This window comes from Solea senegalensis, unplaced genomic scaffold, assembly GCF_019176455.1.
Source record: "Solea senegalensis isolate Sse05_10M unplaced genomic scaffold, IFAPA_SoseM_1 scf7180000014436, whole genome shotgun sequence".
Taxonomy (NCBI): domain Eukaryota; kingdom Metazoa; phylum Chordata; class Actinopteri; order Pleuronectiformes; family Soleidae; genus Solea; species Solea senegalensis.
This window is the reverse complement of record NW_025321046.1, coordinates 1-26,189: the sequence shown is the minus strand read 5'-3', so window position 1 is coordinate 26,189 and position 26,189 is coordinate 1. Positions and strand designations below refer to the sequence as shown.

Here is a 26,189-nt window from a genome sequence, read left to right as displayed (position 1 = left end):
CAGTTGTTGAGTGACGGTTTCTTCAGGTTTCACCTGGTCAGAATGTCCAGTGGACAGCTGAGTCCGGTCCAGATGAGCTGGTTCTTCTGTGTCCGTCTTCAACTTAGCTCAAGCAAGTCCAGTCGCCTACAGCTCGCTGCAGAAGACGACTCTGGCCTGGAAAACTGAGCTCCCTCACAGACACATTATTAAGTTTGTAGTTTCTCACTGAGCTTCAATGTTTAAGTAAGAACTCATGCTGAGCTCTTCACCCTTCACTCCCCCGTCAGTCAAACCACCTCAAGTCAGAACGTCATCGTTGAAATGCATTGAGAACATTTCCTTCAAGTGTTTATTATTATTTATAAGAATGATTCTAATGATAATGATAATAGGATTAAATTGCTTTTGTGATTCGTTTCCTCTCTTCAGCTCAGCCTCACAGTGATGATGATAATAACAGTCGTTGTGATCGATAAACGCTGTCATTTCAGCTGAATAACGATCGTCAGAGTGTTGAAAAGAGCGTCAGGTATCGTCTCCTGAGGGATGAAGATAAAAGAACCCTGTAATGGAGAAACAATCGGACACAACAGTGTGATTTACAGTGAGTGTAAATACAAACACAGAGAGACTCAATTCTTTAGTGTTTAACAGTTTACAAACACGGTGACGTCTGCCTTTATTATCTTCATCATCATCATCATCATCATCATCATCATTATTATTATGTCAACATCTCAAAAATGATTTTCATTCATAGTGTTAAAAGCAAACAGAGAGTGGGAAAAACGTCTCATTATAAAAAAAGATTATTAAAGTTTATTAAACAAAGACACGTAAACATGAAATCTCTTAAGGCTTCAGTAACACGGTGATTGTTATTCATCTGATCACACGTGATATTAAAACTTTGGCTGGAAGTTTTTGTTAGTTTCACCGACTCTGCACCGTCTTCACCGTTATTGTACTGGGTTTGACTCGATATGAGAAATACACCAGGAAGAGGAAGCACTTGTTTTCACAGACTGCTGAGAATCAGGAGACGACTGTGTGTATGTGAGGAGACGACTGTATGTGAGGAGACGACTGTGTGTGAGGAGACGACTGTATGTGAGGAGACGACTGTGTGTATGTGAGGACGACTGTGTGTATGTGAGGACTGACGACTACTGTGTGTGACTGTATGGAGACTGAGGCGACTGTATGTATGTGAGGACGACTGTGTGTGTGTATGTATGTGAGGCTGTGTGTATGTGAGACGACTGTATGTATGTGATGTGGAGAGCGACTCGACTGTGTGTATGTGAGGCGACGACTGTGTGACTGCGACTGTGTATGTGAGGAGACGACTGTGTGTATGTGAGGAACACTGTGTGTGAGGAGACGACTGTGTGTGTATGTGAGGCGACTGTGTGTGAGGAGACGACTGTGTGTGAGGAGACTGTATGTATGTGAGGAGACGACTGTGTGTGAGGAGACGACTGTGTATGTGAGGAGGCGACTGTGTGTGAGGAGGACTGTATGTATGTGAGGCGACTGTGTGTGAGAGACTGTATGTGAGTGTGTGTGGAGGCGACTGTGTATGTGAGGAGACGACTGTGTGTGTGTGTGAGGAGACGACTGTGTGAGGAGGCGACTGTGTGAGATGACTGTATGTGTGTGTGATGTGTATGTGAGGAGACTGTATGTGTGAGGCGACTGTGTGTGAGGTGTGTGAGAGAACGACTGTGTGAGAGACTGTGTATGTGATGTATGTATGTGAGCGACTGTATGTGTGAGGCGACTGTGTGTGTGGAGGCGACTGTGTATGTGAGGCGACTGTATGTATGTGAGGACTGTACGACTGTGTGTGTGGTGTATGTGAGGGACGACTGTATGTGAGGAGACGACTGTGTGTGATGTGTGTGAGACTGTGAGGCTGTGTGTGAGACGACTGTGTGTATGTGAGGAGATGTGTGTATGTGAGGCTGTGTGTGAGTGTGTGAGGAGCGACTGTATGTGAGATGTGTGTGTGAGGAGATGACTGTATGTGAGGAGACGACTGTATGTGAGGAGACGACTGTGTGTGAGGAGACGACTGTATGTGAGGAGACGACTGTGTGTATGTGAGGAGATGACTGTAAGCGAGGAGATGTTGATATATCATTGTTAAAAATGTAAACATGGCTTCTATGTGAAGGGTGTTCAGGCCGCAGCTAACGTGACAGAACATCTGCTGATAATAGCAGCAGCAATAATCAGCAGCAGTAGAGAGGAGGACTTGAGTGGGTAAACATAGAAACAACAGACGCTGACGTTGACCTTTGCATTTGCTTGATTTGATGCAGCTTTATTTACGTGTTGCATTTAAGAGCCAATCAGCAACTGTTTGGGATGTGAATGCAGAAACGTGATTGGCCGTTTGTACGTCAGCGTTCAGTGTTGCGTGTAGAACGGACTCGTGATACAGTTCAGCAAACACAGAGGGAAAGAAGTCTTTCAGTTAACGTCAACACTATTGCAACTATTGGTAGATTACTAATCCAGGACTAAATAAATAGTCAAATATTCTGAAAATGAATTGAGGAACTTGGTGTTTTCTGTGATTGTCTCTTTGCTCCTGTACGACAAAAACAAAAAGTTTATATTTATATATTTATATTTTTATATACTGCAGCCAACAACAAGACATTTAAGAGAGTTTGGCAACAATTTTGGAAGCTGTCAAATGATTCATCTGAACATTCAGATCCACTGAGACTTCCATTAGAAGAATGTTTTCAATAAAAAAAACATGGTGACAGAAGCATGAACACTTTTTCATGCAAACACTCAGTGAAGCACTTTTAGGTTTTGGAAAAGAAGAGTGGTCATGTCTATAATGCCATATATGATTATTATTATTATTATTATTATTATTATTAATAATAATAATGTGATTATAGGATTTAAAAAAAAGAAAAAAAAAAGAATAGAGTCAGTCACATGGTTCTGTGACACTCACAGTCACGGAGCCTTTAGTGAAACAATGAGAACTAACGAGATTCAGTCACATTCATTTAAGAATGACCAATGAAACATCAGCCACTCACTCTCCTGCACCAAAGTCCAAAGAGAAAATCAGTGAGTTTACTTGACTGCTGGTGTAGGTGTGTGTCACTTCAGTGAGTCTGCTGTGTGACGTAAGATCTCTGATTTTCTCTGTGAAACAAACCAAACTTCAGTTTCAAACAACGAGAGAAAGTGTCAAATGTTGAAGACACTGACTTAAGGTGAAGATTTCATGAAGTGAGTCTTCTCTGTTTGTCTTGGATGTTTTCAATCTCAAATAAGTTTGACGTCATAGTAACACGACAGTAAAGTGGAGCTCACACAGAAAATGTTCCTGGGGAAGCCATAGTTGCATAGTTGCATGAAAAATAATACTAATCATCATAATCATAATAATAAAACAAGGGAGAAAATAATAGTTTATTTTTGATGAGAGGTGTTTTGGTTGTAAAGCTTGTTCCTTGCTCAGGTTCAAGTATGAAATGATGACGTATGAAGGAGAAAACACCGGGGGCCCAACACCACAGTGAACCTGAGGACCTGTGACCATTGTGAGCAAGGCACCCAATCCCCAATAGCTCCCTGGGCACAGATAAGCGCTGCCCTCTGCTCTGCGTCTGGCCTGTGTGTAATAAGGATGGTTTAAATGCAGAGGTCAAATTCACTATCACTAATTGCTGTGTGTGCAAAATGACTAATTCTATTTATTTTACAGATTTCTACTTCATTACTTTGAACAAATCCGGAGAAAAGAACTCCTGAAACTTGACACTTGAGTCATTTGTGGCCGTGTGCACCATGTGAACACGGCTATGTTTGGTTATTCAGATCAAAGTGCTTAAAAAAAAGAAGAAAAAAAAAGTTAATTTGTTACTGGAATGTTAAAACTGGAATTATAATCTTTGGTCACGTAGAAGGAGAGAGAGAGAGAGAGAGACAGAGAGAGAGAGAGAGAGAGACAGAGTTAGGGAGAGAAAGCTTGTTTAGTGGACAACAGTTCAAGGTCAAGGTCTGGATTTGGAGGGTCCAGGTGCACAGACAGCAGACGGTGTGCTCTTATGTCATCTCTATGCTTTACTCTTTCTTTTTCTCTGCACTTCAGGAAACATTGTCCCCGTCTTTCTGCTCACTTGGTTCCTGTCTCTGAGAGAGGAGGAACGACTCCCACACGGCCAGGCACTGTGCTCTTATGTCATCTCTATGCTTTACTCTTTCTTTTTCTCTGCACTTCAGGAAACATTGTCCCCGTCTTTCTGCTCACTTGGTTCCTGTCTCTGAGAGAGGAGGAACGACTCCCACACGGCCAGGCACTGAAAGAGAACAAAGACCATCATCAGCCTCATCATCATCATCATCATCAACTTCATCAGCATCATCATCATCATCATCATCAACATTCATCATCATCATCAACTTCATCCTTCATCATCATCATCATCATCTTCATCAGCCTCATCATCATCATCATCAAATTCATCAGCCTCATCATCATCAGCATCATTAGTCTCATCATCATCATCAACTTCATCAGCCTCATCATCATTAGTCTCATCATTATCAACTTCATCAGCCTCATCATCATCATCAACTTCATCAGCTCATCATCTCATCAACTTCATCAGCCTCATCATCAACTTCATCAGCCTCATCCTCATCCTTCATCACTCTTCATCAGCCTCATCAACTTCATCAGCAGCCTCATCCTCATCAACTTCATCATCAGCATCAACAGCCTCATCATCAGCCTCATCATCATCATCATCAGCCTCATTAGTCTCATCATCATCATCAGCCCCATTAGTCTCATCATCATCATCAGCCTCATTAGTCTCATCATCATCATCAGCATCATCAGCCTCATTAGTCTCATCATCATCAGCCTAATCATCATCAGCATCAGCCTCAGTCATCAGCCCTCATCATCAACTTCATCAGCCTCATCATCAACTTCATCATCCTCATCAATCATCAGCCTCATCATCAACTTCATCAGCCTCATCCTCATCAACTTCATCAGCCTCATCATCAACTTCATCATCCTCATCAACTTCATCATCATCCTCATCAACTCATCAGCCTCATCCTCATCAACTTCATCAGCCCCATCATCATCAGCATCAACAGCCTCATCATCAGCCTCATCAGCCTCATTAGTCTCATCATCATCATCAGCTCATCATCATCATCATCAGCCTCATTAGTCTCATCATCATCATCAGCCTCATCATCAGCTCATTAGTCTCATCTCATCATCAGCTCTCATCATCAGTCATCATCATCATCAGCCTAATCATCATCAGCATCAGCCTCATCATCATCATCATCATTAGTCTAATCATCAGCATCAGCTTCATCATCATCAGCATCATCATCATCATCTCATCATCATCATTAGTCATCATCATCATCATTAGTCTCATCATCATCAGTCTCATCATCATCAGCCTAATCATCATCATCAGCCTCATCATCATCATCAGTCTCATCGTCATCATCATCAGCCTCATCATCATCAGTCTCATCATGATCACAACTCACTGCACTTTAGTGTTAACACTATAGTTATTTACACACAGTGCTCAGTGAACTATGTTATTATTATTATAATAATATTATTATATATAATATCTTGAGAATATAGTCACTGTTTTATCTTTAACAGTCATTTTCTGACTGGAAGCTAAAATCCTCTCAGTCTCCTGCTGCCTCACCTGCTAAATGACTTCAAACACTCAAGTCACAAAATAACACATTTAAAATGACTAATGGAGACAGTTGATCAACAATCAGTCATTTTCTCTCTGGACTTTGGTTTATAAAACAACACAAGCTTTAGTTAGCTTTAGTCAGTGTAATGTGAGATACAAACTTAAAATAACACAATGAGACTTTAGGAGAGAATGTGATCAGGAGCCTTCAGTGGTCCTGATCCCTGCTGACAGCCACGGGTCCTCACACAACCACAAAGACCTGAACCAGTCTTTGAATGTTGCAGCTGGACTGTCTGACTCACTGAGGCAGCAAAAGAGATGAAAACACGATCGATAAAACTAACATTTCCTTCATGGTCCAGCCTGGAAACCAGGAAACTGGGTTTGGCTCAACAAACCAACACTGATTCTTACACTAAGAACACGCCCACAAACCTCCAATCATTCAAAATAACAGCACATGTTAAAATAAGCACACAGTGGTTGAATCTATGCAAGTCACAGTGCACGTAAATGTAAATCATCAAATGTCAGGTGACTTCACACACTGACGGCTGAGTCTATCAACTCCACAAGACTCTGTGAGCGTCTCACTATCTCAGTGCACACAGGAAGTCATCTGTGCAAAGACAGACGACGATTCCAGCCAGTTTTTTTTTTACATTCACAAACCTTCAGGGTTCAGCGTGAACCTGAGAAACAGAGCAACTGAGTGAGTGTCTGAGCATAAAGTGAGGCACTAGTGTGTGTGTGTGTGTGTGTAACAGGAAGAAATAAATGCCTCGACTCGTCCAGAGCCACGAAAAAGTCATATTTAGCATTTTTAGAAACACAGAAACAACGTCCTCGACGCTTCCTGACCACGGTCAGCTGGAGTTAGACTCTGTGAGGAAGGAACAGCTTCAGTTCAGACCTGCAGTTACTTGTTTATCCAATTTCTTTTACACCTCTTTCTTTACAGAGAGAAAAGACTGGCATGTAACATCATATTCCACATAGTTCAACCCTGCACATGAATGAATAAAAGGCATTCTAACGCATAGAGGTTTGAAAATAAAACATTTCCACTCATATTTATGATTTATTTTATCATTTAAAACACAGAGTCGATAAGGAGGTACCAACAACTATAATAATATCATATAACTATGATTTGAAGTTTATAGCTGCTAATATTACTCACTCACGAAATATCAACTCCAGTCCAATTATATGTGGACAATAAAAATGGTCTTGAAATATAAGCAGCATCTGCACATTGATCTCAGACCATTCTGCAGCACAAACAGCGACACTGTGACACGGTAACCATGGCAATATTGACAATATGACAATATGACAACATGGCAGTATTGACAAGACTCTGCGTTTGTCATTCATGACAAAGAAAGAACCCAGCTCATGTCAGACCTCATCACCGCAGCAAACTGGGACTTTAAGCACTTTTGAATTATCCTCAGTCTGAGCTGAGCTTGATCTGAAGTCAAGTCAACAAAGTCTGTCTGCAGTAAACGTCATAAATCCACAGGTGACAGAGACCCAGACGACCTCACGCTGAACTGAATTAAAGCTAAAGACGATTGGTCCATAAAAAACGTTCATTAGTGTTTGTCAACCTGGAAATGATGACGTTCTCAAATGAAGGATTCAGTTTTTAATGATGGATTTGTTAGAAAAAAATCACATTTAAGAAGCTGTAACAATCAGGAATCTTGTTTTAATCATGAAAAAAAGCTTTAAACCGATTTATTGATGATCAAAATACTGGACTAGTGATCGATTAATAATCGAGTAACTGTTTTGTATGCACTAAAGCCCCTTTTCCACTAGGGCACAGCTCAGATTCAGCTTCTTAAACAGGAATATTTCCTCATTTTCTTGCTCTATATAACAAAGAAATCATGAAACTGAATCATTTTGTTTTGTGGACTTTTGTAGACATCCTCATTTCAAGGTTTGGGAAACAGTGATCAACATTTTATGGTGTTTTCTTGAAATACTTGAGTAATTATAAAAAAGTATTGACAAATTGATCAATTATGAAAGTCATTGTTAGTTGCAGTAACAAACTACAATATCTACTGATACACATCTGCAGTGATGCATTTCATTTATATGAAGTATATATGAAATACTCTGATTAAGAAGAAGTAGCCTGTACACAGCATGATTCTGATTTTATATTATTCTTTTCCTAAATCAGATCCCAGGGACTCTGTGTGTCCCTGGGATCAAGTGTGGGTTAGTGTGGGTTGTCTATATGGTGTATATGATATATAATATATAACATATAATATATAATATATGACTGCAGCCTTTATTCAAGTGTATGAACTAAATCCTCCTCATGATCACCAAACAAGTAAAAGTATAAGATTGGTCCATTTTAAATGTGTTGTCACAGTAACAGTTCAGTTTGATTTAAGACAGAAACCTTTGCATGTGTGATCTAAGAGACAGGTGAACCTATGGAGAGCCAACGTTAGTCCTCATCCTCTTCTGTCTCTCTGTGTGAGACACACATGGACATCTCACTGGAGTAAACGTCACAGAGACGACAGTTACAGTGATGACGAGGTGGTTGGGCTTGGACTCGTAGACTGTGACACACAAGGAACAACTTAACTAAAGACTCACCTGCTCAACTCCATATGTTAAACACAGATTGACCATTTTATCTGGTCACTCTGAGTGAGCAGTTGACAAACTTCACTCGCTGTCAGAGTCGCAGGGGTCGACATGGGGCTGCTAAGAATTCTGTCACTTCAAAACACAATGAACACAAACTGTAAGAGAAAAACCAAACAACTCAGTACAAAGGCCTCTGTGTAACCCTGGCAACCCATCATTTGTCTACAGAGTGTTCCTCTTTATATCTTTGTTGAACTCTTCCCAACATGGGCAGAGGAACAATAACTCGACGACGCAGTCGTCCCCAAGGTCGACTCTAGGTATGAGCAGAGGAAGACATCTTGACCTGACGTCTCTCCCCCTTTTCTCCTAAAACCATACATATACCATAACTCTGGGGTTCACAGTCAGAATGACAGAGGACGCCCAACTGTTAACTTCTGCTTGTTCATGTTTAGCATCGTCTCAGTTCTCCTCAGATCTGAGCTGTTTCCAATAAAACTCATCATCGACTCCAGAAACTCCGCCCTTGGTCGTCAAAGCTCCACAACACACACAAACAACCACATAATCAGAATATCTTGATGCTGCAGTTCTGTGATAGTCGATATAATCAAAGAATGATCGTCATGATAAATGAAGCGAAGAAGACACAGAGCAGTCAGTGTGTTGGGTCAAAGGTCATGGTCTACTGCTTTGACGAACCATTCACTCTCCTACGATCAATTAACAGTGAAAGGAAACTGCTGCAAGGCAACAGTGCTAGCCACTACGCCGCCGTGTACCCAGTTTCATATTTCATGAATGATAATGAGACATTTGGTGCCAGTGGATCCAGAACCAGAATCATATGTTACCACATTGAGAGTTTGTCCGAGCCACTGAAGAGGATCGAAAACACTCGACAATCCAAATCCAGAAAGTTAAAAACTAAATTATAGTTAATAATGTAATAAAACCTCATAGACACACAACGTTTGAGTTCTACTGCAGGATTTCATTTCTTCATCCAAGTCATTGTGTCACAGAGTATTTTCTTTCTCTGACACTCCCCCACCTCTCCTCCCTCACACCAGCCGAGGCGGTGAAAAGCCTCCCAGGTGCAGGTGCAGGTGCCTTATTAGATTCTCCCAGGTGGACTCTCTCTGTGCAGCACTCTAATGAATCTTTCACAGGCCCTGCGGCTCCAACAGTCCACATCTACATCTGAATAACAATATAAGCACAGAGCATAGCAAGGACTGATGTCATGTGTCAGGATCAGGGCGTGGTTTACAGAGGAATCACACACTGAGTTACAGAGTGAACTCAAACATCCCAACTGTAATTAGCACCATTGTCAGTGGTGCACTAAAGACTTATTGTTTGTTCTGTGACATGTATAGAAAACACCAGGCGTGTTGGAATCATTCAATTATTTGCAGTAGTATTGAACTCAAGGGTTCTATCAAACGAGTCATTAAGGTCAAATTGATTTACTTCAGTTGGTTTAATGAGGTGCTGACATATAATCAGAGCTGCCCTACCTGTGTGCGCCCCCTGCTGCTGGCTCACTGCACCTACAGTAGAACCAGTGTTACAAATGCACGGTTGCCCTCAAGAGATTTTAGTTTCCTAACAAAAGAAGCATTTATCACTTTTTAAACCATTTACTCTCTGGTCCATAGAAAAAGAAAGAGAGTTGTCGATCCACTACTGCTTCCATCAGACGTCACATGTGTTATTTATGACTTCAGTGTCTTTTCAGATTGCAGTTGACTCATGTTTTCCTCTCTGGACTGTGGTGCAGCTGTGAGGAGTTTGCAAACGTTGGTAAAGTGTCTACAGTCCACACGAGCGGCCATGTTTCCACTGAGAACCAGCATCGCGTCATATTGCGGTGCTCTGCTCAAGGGGCATGAGGCACACACAGCTCAGGCAGAGTACAACCACACTTCAAAAAAACCCTCAACTACCACATTAATGTGGATTTCACTGGCATGACGACAGCTGACTGTGGATGGGTACATTGATATTTCACAGTGTTCACAGTCACAAGTTGGGATTAATGTGTAGCTTTGATAACATGTACATGCTAATATGTGTGTGTGTGTGTGTGTGTGTGTGTGTGAACAACCACATTATGCAACACAATAACCACAGTCAGCGCAGCAGTGCACACAGCAGGAAAACACTGGGCTTTAATGCTCATGTTCTTGCTGAAGACAATCACAGCTCGTGTTTGTCTTCCTGTAGACCACCTCACTGTTTCCTCCGTGTCATACTAGAAACACGGAGGAAAACTTCTGTGTCTGCAACCACCAAGAAGCAGGAAGAGTAAAAGAAGTATGAATCCATGTAAAATAAGAGTTAAATACATGTTTACAATTACAGTGTGTGAGCAGAGCTCAGTTTAAGTGGAGTGTGGAACAGCACATTTAACAATACAAATATCCTATATATATATATATATATATTGTATCTATACTATATATACTGTATATATATATATATAATAAAAAGAGAAAACCTGAGTGACTATAGACAGACCTCCTGCATGTTCCTGGTTTGCTTTGTCACGTAAAGCATTGTAAGGTGTGATCGTTCCTGTCTTTCGTTCAGTCACAGCAGCTTCAGAAATAAAATATTAAAGACTACAGTGTTAACAAAAGACGTGAGCAGCTGAGTGCTGTCATCTCTGCAAATAATCTAAATTATGGATCATTCTTTCTTCTTTGTGTGAAGACAAACTTGTCTCTCAGAGCCGCTTCATTAAAAACTCACATCGCTCAGAAACAAACCTCTACCATCAGTATGGATTGATTTGTCTTTTAAAGCTGGAGTGATTATCAGTCTGTGTGAGAGCAGTCAGGTCACAATCACCACTGAGTTTACGATTTACACATGACACACATGAGCAACACAACTGGTTAGTTTGTCACTGCAGCTAGCAATGGTCAATTCAATATTAGTTATTAGCATGCACATGCTAACAACTGCTCACACGTAATCTGATCACATGAGCTCAGATCATGTGTCTATCAGTGATAATATAGTGGAAGTGGATGCACATGTATTAATGTGTGAGTGCAGAGGAGCATTTTGAGTCACACACACACACACACACACACACACACACACACACACACACACACACACACACACACACACACACACATTGACTTGTTGTATTGAGTCATGGCTGATGAGTGTTTCTGTAAGAGCTGCAGCAGAGAGGGACAGGAGAGATGGCCTGTGTCTGACACACACACACACACACACACACGCACATACCGCGCTGCAGCACACACACACACACACACACCGCGTACACACGCGGACCATTTCCTTCATTAGTGTTATCATTAGTATGAACAGCTGAACAGGACTGCATGGTTTGAGCGTCACTGTTGCACCGATCAGCCCACAGACTCAAAATATATCTGATGAATATTTATTTTGGCATTTTACCGTTATATAACGTCTGAATTTTAACTGCACCGACACTCACACAGTACACACGAGTATAGAGCCAGCATTAATGTGCTGCCAGGTCAGCCTAGTGTCATAATGCAGCTGCAGTGATCTCCAAGACTGAGAGAGAGCTCCAGCACTGATGTTGAGTAATGAAAGATTGAGGTTGGACAGAGGTGAGGGAATGAGGGTATGAGGGTAAAGTGAACGTTAAGCTCTTACACAGCAAAACAAAGTCTATATTATTGGCTTATGCTAAAAGCAAACTCGTGTTTGAAACACCGTAATTAAGTGGAATCTTACCGCTGCTTATTCAACAGTTCACTTTAGTGCATCTCTCAAATCATCCTTAACTTTTGCAAAGCATTAAGTAGCTTTTTATGAAACAATTAGCACAAACAGAACTTATCTTTCAAAAGCATGATATTGGACTGTTTGCTGATATATGATGTGCCAATATATAAGTATCTGAGGTGTTTGGGCCAATAACTCATATGTTACATATGTATGAATGAATGAATGAATGAATGAATGAATGAGAAAATGAACACAGCATTGAGAGTTCATCAAGACTGGGCTATAAATACAGAACATTTAACAGAACAAAATCATATGGAAGTTTTTACACTTGGGGAAAGTGTGAAAGTTGGCAGATCAGCACGTGTGTTGACATGGAAACGGATTCAATTTAAAAATCATGTGAGTGAAGTCATTACAGCGTCTGAATTTTTACTGATATCAGATATCTGCAAAAAGTCCACCGTCATTCAGAGATTTAAATCTGATTTTATGACGTTTTGTCATGATATGATATTTTAGTCACAAATTAAATTGGAAATCTTTTCTTTTTACTGCTGAGCTGAAAATGACTCATCCCTATGAAGATTCATATGTGAGCACAGACTAACATCACTGCTGCCCTCTGCTGGTGCACCTCCAGAATCTACAACCAAAATACTGTTAGTCAAAAAGCATATGGAAGCACATTTGTGTGCTAACCATACACTTCCACTCCATCATAACTCACAAAGCCCATAATGAACTAAATGAATGTGACCGTAACAACTTCATTGTCTCATGCTCTCTCCTTCCAGCACGCTCCATTGTTCTTCTCTCAACATCTAAATCCCTGCTGTCTCTGCTGAGCTGCCTGCTCGTTAATCTTCCTCTGAAGATCTTCCTCTTCCTCTTCTGTGCCGTCTGTAGTGGATCTATTTTCCTCTCTCTAGTTACATTCTTTCCCAGTGAATAAAAATACTTGTTTGTTTGAATAATAAAAATATCTGGTAAATCTGCAGTGTATTGCTTAATAATAATAATAATAATAATAATAATAACAATAATAATAATAATAATAAAACATACAAATCAGCAACTGTAACAGTGAAAATAGATAATTCTGTGGCTTCTCTGCATGTATTTCCTCTCACTTGTAACAACGTGTCAGCAGTCCACGGTTCCTGTTCTCCACACTGGTGTTCACCCATTCACACAAACACAGTTTCCCAGATTCATGATCTTTCTCTAAAACTACAAACTGACTCCAACTGCAATCAGTGAACCCGTTCAGTATGTGACCTCACCTTCTCGTAGTGTTCCACGTTCTTCTCAGCGGTGGAAATCAAGGCTGATCTGAGGTCAGTTCTCATGCTGCCTCTCCAGCGGACCCAGTCTCCTTTTAAAGCGTTGTTAGCCAGTTCCACGCGGTCTGCCAGACCGTCCACCTCGTCCTGCAGCTACCGATCAAACACACAGAGACAAGTAAAAACCACAAACACACACACACACACATGCATCACAGTACGTGGATTCTGCAGTTTATAGTGTAGTATTAGCATTTTCTATGATCTGGTCCTCTGGTTTAAATGATGAGTATCACCTACTGAACACGACAACGGTCAAAATGTTTCATTCTTATCGATTTCATTTTTCAAACTGGTAGTAACAGGAAATAGTACAGCTGTCAATCATAAGACGCTCTCGTTACGTGACGTATTATCATATACACTGTTGAAACAGTAAAGCAGTAAATGACGTCGTATCATATACACTGTTAAAACAGTAAAGCAGTACATGTATCATATACACTGTAAAGCAGTATGGCGTCATATATAACTGTTAAAACAGTAAAGCAGTACATGACGTCGTATCATATACACTGTTAAAACAGTAAAGCAGTACATGACGTCGTATCATATACACTGTTAAAACAGTAAAGCAGTAATAAGTATCATATCACACTGTTAAAACAGTAAGCAGTACATGGCGTCGTATCATTACATAAAACAGTAAAGCAGTACACTCGTTGAAACAGTAAAGCAGTACATGAGGTCGTATCATATACACTGTTAAAACAGTAAAGCGGTATGGCGGTAAATTATCATATACACTGTTAAAACAGTAAAGCAGTAAATGACGTCGTATCATATACACTGTTGAAACAGTAAAGCAGTACATGACGTCGTATCATATAAACTGTTAAAACAGTAAAGCAGTACATGACGTCGTATCATATACACTGTTAAAACAGTAAAGCAGTACATGACGTCGTATCATATACACTGTTAAAACAGTAAAGCAGTACATTACAAGGAGACACACGTGGATTCTGGACGGAGCACATGTTTAACATGAATCGCTCTTACATTCCACAGCATTTGGTCACAGACGTTCACACAACCACACAAAACAGAAACTAATACATGGAAATGTGAATAATAATCCCTTTGTAAAACTGCCTCAGTCTATTTTTGACTATTAAATGACTATTAGACATAAGTCGGGGAACCTTTTAGCATAGTGTAAACCTCTCTCACTCACACTCTCTCTCTCTCTCCCACACACACACGCACACACACGCACACACACACGCTTGTTACTGCAGTGATATCGATCCAGACACATTGTCAAGACTACAGCTGAATTGCATTGTGATGCTCTATGTGTGTGTGTGTGTGTGTGTGTGTCCCTCCCCATAAAAGACTCCACTTGTAACCGATAGTATGAAACCGTGTCGAGAGTGCAGCACGTGTGTCATGTGACAGAAGAGTAAACGTGTCATCAGTAAATGACTGTATGAATGTAAACACAGAATCAGACGAGCGTCACGGTTGTGATCAGGTGTTTGGAATAACGTGTTTTCATGCTGGATGGATTGTCTTGTCGCCATCAATACAAAGTTTCATAAATCAATCAAAACTCAAATGTGTGACTTGTTTCCATTTCCTGCTCACACTGCACTGATGTGGTTCATGGATTTTTATTGGCAGAGCGGCTCTTCCTCAAACTATCGATGAATACAGAGTCACCGTCTCACACACAGCTGCATCTAATGATTATTTTGACAGTCAACTAATCAGCCAATCGTTTTTTCCAATTGCTCATGATCAGTTCTGTTTATTCGGAATGAACACGAGCAGCAATTTGAAGAAGAACAAAAGACGGGGTTGAACAGCTGCTCCTGTAACTGTCTGCACTTTAGCACACAGCTCAGTCAAATACTTGTTGACTGTAATTGTGTTGTTCAGTGTTAATAGACTGATCACACGTCCGGTTACTTTACAACAGAATAGTTCTCTAATGTGGAGAGGACGACTCCACATCCAGACTGAAGTGATGTAAAACATCAGGGTTTGCTTTTCCTCGTTAGCTGTATGTAGCTTTAGCGTTACGGCTCCAGTATTTCTCAAACTTATTCAGACCAACGACCACTTACCCACAAAAACACTCAGGGACCACCTAACTCAAATTAGCCAACTTCAACAGTTCACAGAGTACAACCTCCTAAAATGAACTTTGATAACAAGGCAGGCAGTTTGAGAAACACTGACCTTTACGTTTTAAAACATGATACTTGCTTGTCACCTCGCGGACCACTAGGGGTCGCTCACGGACCACCAGTGGTCCAGGGACCACACTTTGAGAAAGGTTGCTGTAGTGCATTATAGTTATCGAGCATGTTGATGAAAATTCCACCTCGAGGAATTTTAACAAATCAAAGTAGTTGCTTACGTGTGATTAATTGTTACACAACACATACACAACAGTCAAAGAGAATGTAGTAGGACGTATGAATGAAAATGCACAAGAGTTATAAAACACACACAGAAATGATCGAAAGTTCAAATGTTGTTTTGAACAGTTTATGAAATAAACTTGATGATATTTCCTGGGATTAAAGCTGTGATTAAAGGTGGAACTGCAGAATGTATTTTAGGCTGCAGCATTCTTGGGAATTGCTGCTCTTGATAATAGTGGAATAACAGAGTTTGTTGACACAACACTGCCTCCTCCTGGTTGTGATGTGTAATAACACAACCTTCACTTTGACTCACATCAAATCTCAGTATTTTCTTTTTTACAAAGGTCAAATAAATGTTTCAGAACAAAGGGATTTGATTCTCTGCTTTGAGAAGTTCACCTTTTTAATAATAGTGGACGGTAACGTTCAACTCATACCTCACACACATTTGTAATTCATAGCTCATGTGTCGGTAATCCATTGATGATGAAATTATAATTATTATTATAATAAATATTATTATTATTTAGAAAAAAAGCTTCTAAGATCCTTAAAACACACACACACACACACACAGATTTACTGCATGACAAATGATTGTCTTATTTCAGTGTCATACGTTTTATCTGAAATCTGGTTTTGTTATTTAATGAATGAATGAATGAATGAATGAATGAATGCATTTCTCTTGATTGTGGATACTTTGACCTGGACTCATTGTCATTGACAGTTTTGTCTCTTTGTCAGGTCTGGTCTGGTCAGGCTTTGTGTCCTGGTCTCAGACCTGGTGTCCTCATCAACCCTGAAAGATTGCAACAGCTAGTATTTAAATGATGTCCTGAATGCACATCATGTGACCATTTATGATGATCTCACTTCATCCGCACTGTATGCATTTGTGTTTGCCAAGGTGTTTTTAAGCAGACGGACTGTACAGAGACATCAGTGTCAGAGTCTGTGGGTAGAGAGAAGATCAAAGAACTATGTCCACAGCTGATTTCATGACTACTTTGATATGATGTAATATTTTTGGCATCATCCCTGATAAATAAACTATTGAAACAATCACTAAACATAAGACAACCAAACTTCAAAACACTTCTATCTAATCAATGAGGTCCATGTGTGTTCCATGTTCCATAAAGAAGAAATAAACAGAACATGACTTTTCTTTACATCTTTACAGTCTGTGCATCGTGAAGCACGTGATATATATATATATGTACAGTATGTGTATATATATGTATACACATACTGTACATATAGGATATTAGTATTGTATTGTGTGTGTGCGTGAGAATGTTGCTGAATTTAATGTCCCTTTACTTTAAGAGATAGAATAACACGCTGTAAAGAGGTGCCATAAACATGGATCAATATTTAAGAATTATATTCATTACATTATTATATTAAACATTCATTTCATTGTAAAGGGGTTTTAGATTGGGAATATGCTTTGCACTTGACAGAAGGTAATAAATACGTCGATAAATCATATATCAGTACGATATGATCATGATCAATCATGATATGATATCATGATAATATCATGATATCATATCATGAAGCCTGTGGTAAATCCCATTTCTGCATCTTTTTATACTTTTTCGTCTTCTTCTCTCCTCCTTTGTTTTTGCTGATCGTGTTAAGGCTCTCTATGACCAGAGATTAAATAATTAATAAAATCAAACACACACTCGTACACAATATTAACAAGGTGCATTAAAAATAGCTGTGTCCTTTCCTCGCCTTATTTCCCGTCTCCTGACATTTTGAAGCGAGTCCTCTTCTAAAAGGGATCTGGGATTTTTCATTACTCCATTATTAGCTGCAGGGATTACAGTGTAAATTATATCGACAGCTCTTACTCCCACTGAGCTGAGGACTGACAAGCCTGGGTATTTAGATAATCCTACCCAGGAAGCCCCATGCCCAATATGAGCAGAGGGCGGCCCTGTGGGAACAGGCATCGCTTCATGATTCACTTTATTGCACCTAATCTTTAGGAAAATGCCTGAGGACACACAGACACATGGGCTGGCAGAGCGGGAGGATGGGAGTCATACTCACTGATTCTTGGTCAGTTTTCCTGGACACCAGAGCCTCGTTTTTGGCTTCGAACTCGGCCTGGAGGTTGTCTCGACGTCTCATCACACCCTAGGACAGAGGAGTACATTTTATTCTATTAAACGGTTTATTCATATTTAATTCAATAAATAAAAAGATTCTTAGCACCTCCCCACGACCGATGTATGAGTCTTGTTTTTCATAAACAGCTGTTTATGAAACCACGTATTCTGATGGTGGAAGAGGGACGGAATTTTACAGCTCATTATTATTATTATTATTATTGTTATTATTGTTGTTATTTTTTAGCCTGTATTCAGTCAATGCACCTTTCACATCACCCACTGAATTCAGTGATCTTGCTGCTTTCATTCTTTTTTAGATCAAGGTCAAGGTTCAAAATTTCACGGACCAGTTCACATCTCCTCACAATCAGAATCAGAAAGAGTGCAGTTGACATTTAAATAATTCAATTGTGTGTTAACAGTCAAACCTTCAACACATGGTCTCAGTGTCTGACAGACATTCTAAAATCTGACTCTACTAGCCATGGTTATGTTCGTGTAACCCCCAAAACGACTCTGTACAACATGTACGAGGCCTGAAGGTGGCGCTGTAACGTGACACCGAAAACAGAGAAGAAGACGTTATACACATTACAGATACAGATTATAATCCCAGACGCTGTCACAGAATAAACTGTCGGAAAGAAGGAAATAAAGACAGAAAATAGAAGTTATCTTAAAGCAAACTTGGTGACTTAAAACAAATCTAGTGTCTTTCTGGCAAAAACCAAAAACGACTTTCCGAGAAGGAAATTGTGACTTCTGCTTTTACTGCGGACGGAGAGTTCCCAACGTAACAAGTTCATTGAGATTTTCCCACTCTGAGACAAAAAAGTCATGACGACAGGAGGTGACGCAGTGAATGATTATTTGTTTCTGGCGACCTGAGATCGAGAGGAAGTGACTTCCCTCACACCTGCTTCATTTTCCACAAGGAAATGACATGTCATGTGTCTCTGTATGTAAATGAGCAAGTAAACAGACAAACATTCATCTTGTTGTCCAACTCACCCTCAGCGTCTCAGCACAGAGGACGTACTCATGCAGGACAGGGACCAGGACTTCAGACAGATGTTGGGTCTGCTCTTCTGTCTATGCAATACTGAATATTTTTGACGTAACTGTCATGCCATCAGCTGTCTGCCACTAAAAACCCAAGTACACATTAATTCATTATTCATAAATGATTGAAAATCTTATTTTCCATGTACAGTATGTACATGTTCATTTGACTACTGACTGTATGGAGTTTTTAAATTTACTTTAATTTATTTGAAACAAACATACATCGAGATAGTGAGTGCCATTCATTTATATATTTTGTGATGGTTGTTTATGAGATTATGTTTCCATTTCTAGAAAAAGTTTGGCTGTAGATCATTAATAATTATAGGATCCAGAGTCTGTGGTGGCTTTTGTTTAACAATGCAAACCCAGATGAACCCCAGAACAACAAGTGTCAAAAAGGTGTGTACTTGTCTTTCTAACCTCTTAAGGACCATTCTCTGGCATAAACACCATCCTCGTCACAACCAGTAGTCCTCATGGAGGACCAAACCTGGTCCTAATTAGGCAAAACTTAGACAGTTAAGTTTAGAGCTAAGTTTTGAATTGTGGTTTTCGGTAGGGGTTTGGGATATCACTTTGTTTAAGCTGTCCAAATGAGCGGAAGGCAATGCTTTCAATTCTTAAAAGGATAGCCTTGCAAACCTGTGCATGTGATGGGTCAGAAGAAGACAGTCTAAGGCCTGAAGCACAGCAGCATCAAAGTGATGGAGGTTGACTCAGTCTCGAGCATACACACACACACACACACACACACACACACATAACCAAACACTCACCTGCCGACTCCTCCTCAGCAGTATGAGTGCTGTAATGGAGGGTTCCCCTGAGGCCTATTCATACATCACTCAACCTCCAAGTGAGGCGACACCTTTAAGACACCAAAGAACAGTCATTAAAAACTCATGAGTAGTTCATGTGCTTCATCCTTAAACACTATGAGCGTAAGATTAGAAAAATGACACCTGCTCTGAGAAAATTAGAGCTGGTCTCACTTAAGGCAGCAACGATTAGAGCATTACATAATATAGGTTTATTTCAGGTTCTGATCATTTCTTCTTCATTTATTTTATATATATTTTTGTAACCCTAACCCATCTCTCTATAAACAGGGCTGAGCAATAGCAATGATTATTGCAATTTATTTTTTGCTGTATAATAATAGTAAAATATGTATTGAATTAATGTTATGCATTGTACAACACATCCTGAGATATACAACATCAGTATGTTTAATATTTAAATAAAGATGTGTGAAATGTATGTGTTTACCAGGGTTTTTTTTCCTTTTCTGCTTATAAGGTTTTAAGCTACTGCTCAAATTTTACAATCTTTGATAATCTGCCACTCCTCACAATAGTTATCTATCCACTAAATAGACATTTTTTATTGTGATAATGTTGTTGCCTTTGTGTAAATCAACATTAATCAATACAACTAATCCTTTATTTTTACTCAGTGACGAATTAAAGACAGTTAAGCAACTACTGCATCCTCAAATTACTTTAAGTCAGTAGCCGCCCCTTGTATCCACACAGATGAAAATTGGCAAGGAAGGCAACAATGTCAGTATTAATCTTTCAGCTGAATGCCACGAGTCACAAGGTCACCAGATTCCTAAAACTCACTAAAACACTTTTGCTTTTCTCTTTCTCTGTTGCTGTCGTGATGTCAGTCACTTGGCTCGTGCTGACAGGTAGTTTTATTTAATTTAATTTTTTTTAAATATACTCATGCCATTTATTTGGGCTTTTCAAGTTTGTTTGTTATATATTAAACCTTTTATTTACAGTGATTTTCACCATTGTTGGTTTATACATTGACTCATTTTCTTACAGACTTCACTAAGCTTAAGAGCTGCTGTGGAATAAACACACTGTTGTATATGATTAAGGGGGGAAAGCATTAACCGTGGTCACATATCACTTATGTCATCAGTTATGTAAGGAGCTTCACATATGAAGTGCTGTCTAATGCTTATTGTGCCGCTGCTTATGTAACTTGCATGTCCGTTTCTCTTAGAGCTGAGGGCAGGAGGTGGTCTCTGGCTTCCCTCCCCTCGTCTGGCTATGGAACCAATCCACCGAGCTCCACTGTTTCGGTAAGTTCCCGCGCTGTCCTCAGCAGAGACGTCTCGCCCAAGCAATCCTAACACCTCACTCAACTCAAACAGCACATGTATGCAATAAGCAACAATACACATAAAGACTGAAATGACAAGTCACTAATTGTTTTCCTCTGTCATCTTCCTGAATGAGTCATTTCCCCAGTCTGTGGAACTACATGTAAGATGTTACAGTGTGTGTGTGTGTGTGTGTGTGTATGAATGTTGATTAAGAGATGGTGTGTGCATGTGTGAGCAGAACTTGGTCCTACTGAGGCAAAACCTTGTTTCTTAGGAGCTGGTTTAGTTTAGGGTGAAGATTAGAATTTTAGATGTAAGTTTAAGGTTGGGGTTAGTGTCTATGCTATGCCTGTGAAACTCTCAAGGTGACGTAAAACCAGAGCTAATAATGATGAATGTTGTTAGTGCTCTGAGTTGGTGTCCCAAGTAATATAGTTATGTAATTAACACTGGGTTATATTGCTGACTTGCCGTGATATTACACTCATGCGGCGCTGACCTGCTATTTCCCTTTGTTATCGATAGTTACGAGTGTTTGTACAACTTAAAAATAGTTTTATGCTCCTGGTGAAAAGTTGAAGACGTGTGTTATTTGTGTTTTTAAATTTCTATATGGACACAGAGAGACAAAATCCCAAATCTGAGGCAAAACATTTCGTAGCAAGTGTGTGTCGTGTCCCGACGTGTATTAGACGGTGCTTTTTAAATTTTTTTATGTATAATCTTTATTTATACAGCTTAATTTTCAAGAGAGACCTGTTGCATAACAATATATATTTTTAACCTATGTTATATTGATATTGGAGAAAATGATATTGTGATATATACATAGATATACTGTATTATAAGTACAGATATTAGTATTTCTTATGATGGCGATAAATATTCATTATATTGTGCAGTGCTAATATAAAACTTTTTTTACTGTGCTCCACCATCCAGTCTGATTAGCTATTTGGACCAGCAACTATCAAAACATCCAGAAAGATTAAATCAGCCTGGTCAGAAGTTATTAGGTGTACCTCACAGCGTGGTGCGTGTGTATGTGTTTACATCACCGACTTGACCCTATTTAACCTGACACACTGTAGTTCAGCTCTTAAGGAAAAGTTGTTTTTTTCTCTCTTGTCCACCTACGTTTACAATGAAACATCGTTTATATTTGTGTTTGGCTTTTTATGACTTACAGAATTCCCCTGAACCGCTATTATTAGAAGTTCTCATTTGGTACAACTATCAAAACAATAAATTGAGGTTATCCAAAGAGATGGATAAGGTTGTGTGTAATTTGCCTAATGAGTATTTGAATCTGGCATTTGTCGAAGTGTTTATGTTTCCTCGCCTTTTGAATCCATCTTTGTGTCTGCAGTCTTCCTCGTCCTCGCAGGAGCGCCTCCACCAGCTTCCATACCAGCCAACACAAGACGAGCTGCACTTCCTTTTCAAGCACTTCCGCAGCACAGACAGCATGACCGACGAGGATGGAAGGCCCTCGACTGTCATACGACCCCGGTCTCGGAGCCTCAGGTACAAAGTTTAATTTCAGATTACGTCCAAATGAAGCTGTTTGCTACACATTTATTTTAGAAAAAAGTACAACTTTATGTTTGTACTTTAGCTATGTTTGTAGCCATTAATGCTGTAGGAACACACTGACTGCAACTTATTTGAAAAGTGAGGTATTGTTATCCACAATTACAATGTCACCTCATTTTCTTTAAGGCTTTGGTGACATGGATTAAATGCTTTCTACTTCTCCACAGTTTATTCTGCCCTTTTTGGCAGCTTTAATCTTTAAAAGTTAAAAAGCGATGTTCCATTTTAACCCAGTGGTGTAATTTGTCATTCCATTGATCCACGTTGAGAGGGGAGATTAGTGTTTTTGGTGGGTTTTGCTTTTGCTCACACCTATATTTTCCACCAGACCACTTGTTAAACAACCTGGATTAGAATCTGAATTGAGTCAAAATGTCTGTTTTGTTATTATACTTGGTACATTTATATTTTATGCAGATTGAATTCAGTTATCCTTCCCAAAGGTTTAACTGCATCCTTTTTAGGAAAGAACACAACATTTTATATTTGGACAGAATGTCTTGCAATGTTCCCGAGGTCGTTGACTGTCGGATGTCAGGATGCCTGGATGTCGATGTGAGTCGTGACCGAGGCAAATTCACATGCAAACACAGCATTGGGTGTCTCAGTTGAATCTCATGGATTGCACACGCCTGTCAGCTGGCAGGGCAGTGGAGAATCGACTGCAGAGCCGTGTGGTTTCGACAACTTTTGTCTGTTGGCTCTGCTCTGCACTGTTTGTGCGATGCTGGTGTGCTCTGTGTTCTGGCACCATGATGTGCTGTGTGTGGGCGTGATAGCTAACAGCGCCTCGGGGATCTAGCTGTTGAACTGTAGTCGAGGTGGTGGTGTTGGTTTGGGGGATGGGGGGCTTAATGCAGAGAGCCACTGTGAGCTGCAACACGAGGCAGCAGCCTTCCAGTGTAACTGAGGCATCTTTCATGACAAAAAGGACTTGAGCATGTTTGCATCCGTGGTCTCTTTAAAGCTTCTTTGAGCAATCATTTTCTGTAAGAATACACTTGGTCTGAATTAGGGCTGCAACTATTTTCATAATCGATTCAACTGTTGAATATTTTCTTGATAATTGATTAATTGCTTGGTTCATATAATGTCAGAAAATGTGCCAAAATGTTGATCGCACTTTCCCAAACCTCAAAATTAATTCATTGTCTGCCACTTTATCCTCCACATGAGGGTTGTGTGGAGCTGGAGCCAAGACAACCATTCTCTCTCACTGAGACCTGCAGTCACTTTAGAGTATCCAATCGACCTCTGCATGTTTAAATGTCTTGTTTTGTCTGCTAGCAAAATTGAGGCTTAATGATTTCTTTGTTATATGGAGCACAGAAACCAGACAATATTCACATTGTAGGGGCTGAAATATTAGAGAACTTCTATTAATTATATATTTAGAAATCCCAGTCAAACTAAAACTGTTAGATCCATTGTGAAAATAGTTGACAATTCATTCAATCATCGATTAATAGTTGAGAAATCATCACAGCCCTAGTCTGGATCATGGTGGTGTTCGAGTAAATGGGTGACATAGGTGATTGTTGACCAGAAAAACCTCAGCTGTCTGCACAGAAACTTAAAAAGAGAAACAGTTCAACCCAACTATGATTGCAGTTTTAGCAGCTTACGAGTTGCTAGAATTAATGTTGTCTCACGGTATTGCTTTTTGTTTAATATCAAATTAAGTTATTGACCTCCAGTCATACTCTAAACCATGAGCTGAGAGTTGATGTGTGTCTGATTGGTTGGGCTAAACTGAATCAACTGTTTCTAAATAATTATGACAATATTAGTACTTTCAGAGAGATGAATTGTATACATGTCAAAATGCATGTGATGATTAATTTAAATGTTCTAAAAAAGCGGTTTGTTTTTATTTGCAGCCCTGGGCGATCCACAATTTCTTTTGATAATGAGATCGTCATGATGAACCATGTTTACAAAGAACGTTTTCCAAAGGTACATGCTTCATGTCTGTTTGTTTTTGAATAAGGATGCACCTATCAAAAAATTTGAAACAAGACCGATGTCATATTACATCTGTAATGCTGACCTTCATACCTTGAATGTTTGTTTTATTTTTGTTGTTCTTTTATTGCAGCTACAAAATTATCTCTTAATTGTTTTAAATGGTTTCAACTTTTAGTACTACCTTCAATTAGAAAAATAACAGGTTTGTTTACTTGTGGTAACACATTTTCCACTAAAGCCATCTAGGGGCTGCAAACACTCCACATGTGTTGTCCCAATGTTTGATTTTTAATCCACATAAAAAGTTGAATGTATTATTTACTCTTGCAGTCCATTACTGAGTACAGAATTGACACTGACCTTGACTTTTGAAAATGACACACCTTAGTAGGTTAATCTCATATGTTGACTCACTAGTAAGTGTTGAAGACTACATGGATGCACTCACGGAAATATAACAGAATTTTGGTCGAGAGTAAGTAGTGTGTTTGTGTGCTCCCTGCAGGCCACAGCTCAGATGGAGGAGCGCTTGTTGGAGATTGTCACCCACTACTCTCCAGACAGCTCTCTCCCACTGGCTGACGGGGTGCTGGGCTTCATCCAGCACCAGTTGGTCGAACTGGTCAGAGACTGCCTGGATAAGTCCCATAAAGGCCTGGTTACCTCACGCTACTTTGCTGAGCTGCAGGAGAAGCTGGAAAAGCTGCTACATGAGGTGAGGACAAAGGCAGGGGACGCTGGGTCTTGCAGGGCTCGTGTGGAAATTATATGGGTCAAGGTGGTGTTGTACCTAATTTATTTGTAAATTGGATGTAGTTTTGAAAGGGGATTGGTCGAGGCAGGCCACATGTGCAGTCAGGCATGTCACTCAGTGTTTTGATTTTCGAAGGCACACACACACACACACACACACAGTACAGCTTGTAGTGGAAAATGTGAAGTTGAGAGGTACTTTTGTCACAGGTCTCATCAGTGTTGTGATAAAATTGTTGTTTCTATGGCAACCCCCTTCTCCGTTCCCCTGCATGCTGTCAGACAGAAGGCATGGCCAACTCGGTGTACCTCCAGCTGAACTGATAAGTCTGTTCCCATACAGTGGAACAAATACCGCCATAGAAACACACATACTCACACAAGGCGTGCTTTGTTTCTAAAGGCCACTATGTTAAAACTGTGACAGCTTCAGGAATACCATGAAATGTTCAAAAGTTTTCTTTTGTTTACCATGAATAAACATATATAGAAAGCAATACAATAAAGTGCAACATCATGAAAATTTTTGCCTGAAGAGGTGGGCAGTGGGTCATGCATTATACATATTTAAAATGACATTAGACAAAAAACCTGGGTCAGGGATCTGTCTCTCCATATGACGGTCGGAGGCAGCACAGCCAATAATTGCCCGCTGACACCAATATGTTGTAAAATGTCCTAAAGGAGCCAATTGACTCCTTCACTTGTATTTGTAACATTCA

The 26,189-nt window shown here is 39.8% G+C and overlaps 2 protein-coding genes across 2 annotated transcripts; one reads left to right on the top strand and one right to left on the bottom strand.

Annotated features, from left to right (window-relative positions):
* Positions 1–3,418: 3,418 nt before the first annotated feature.
* On the bottom strand, positions 3,419–19,048 carry LOC122761218 (sorting nexin-7-like). The gene is made up of 5 exons (XM_044016395.1): positions 18,972–19,048; positions 17,899–17,985; positions 13,391–13,543; positions 4,204–4,322; positions 3,419–4,072 (listed from the first exon to the last, which is right to left on the bottom strand). The coding sequence occupies exons 2-4, from the start codon at positions 17,977–17,979 to the stop codon at positions 4,242–4,244; spliced, it is 315 nt and encodes a 104-aa protein (XP_043872330.1). The 5' UTR covers positions 17,980–17,985; positions 18,972–19,048; the 3' UTR covers positions 3,419–4,072; positions 4,204–4,241.
* A 1,255-nt stretch (positions 19,049–20,303) lies between these two features.
* Positions 20,304–25,429, top strand: LOC122761217 (microtubule-associated serine/threonine-protein kinase 3-like; the record flags this gene model as incomplete). Its single annotated transcript, XM_044016394.1, has 5 exons — positions 20,304–20,721; positions 21,048–21,126; positions 22,520–22,677; positions 24,627–24,702; positions 25,220–25,429. Coding segments are annotated over exons 3-5 (345 nt in total), but the record flags the coding sequence as incomplete, so codon positions are not given.
* Between the last annotated feature and the right edge of the window lie 760 nt (positions 25,430–26,189).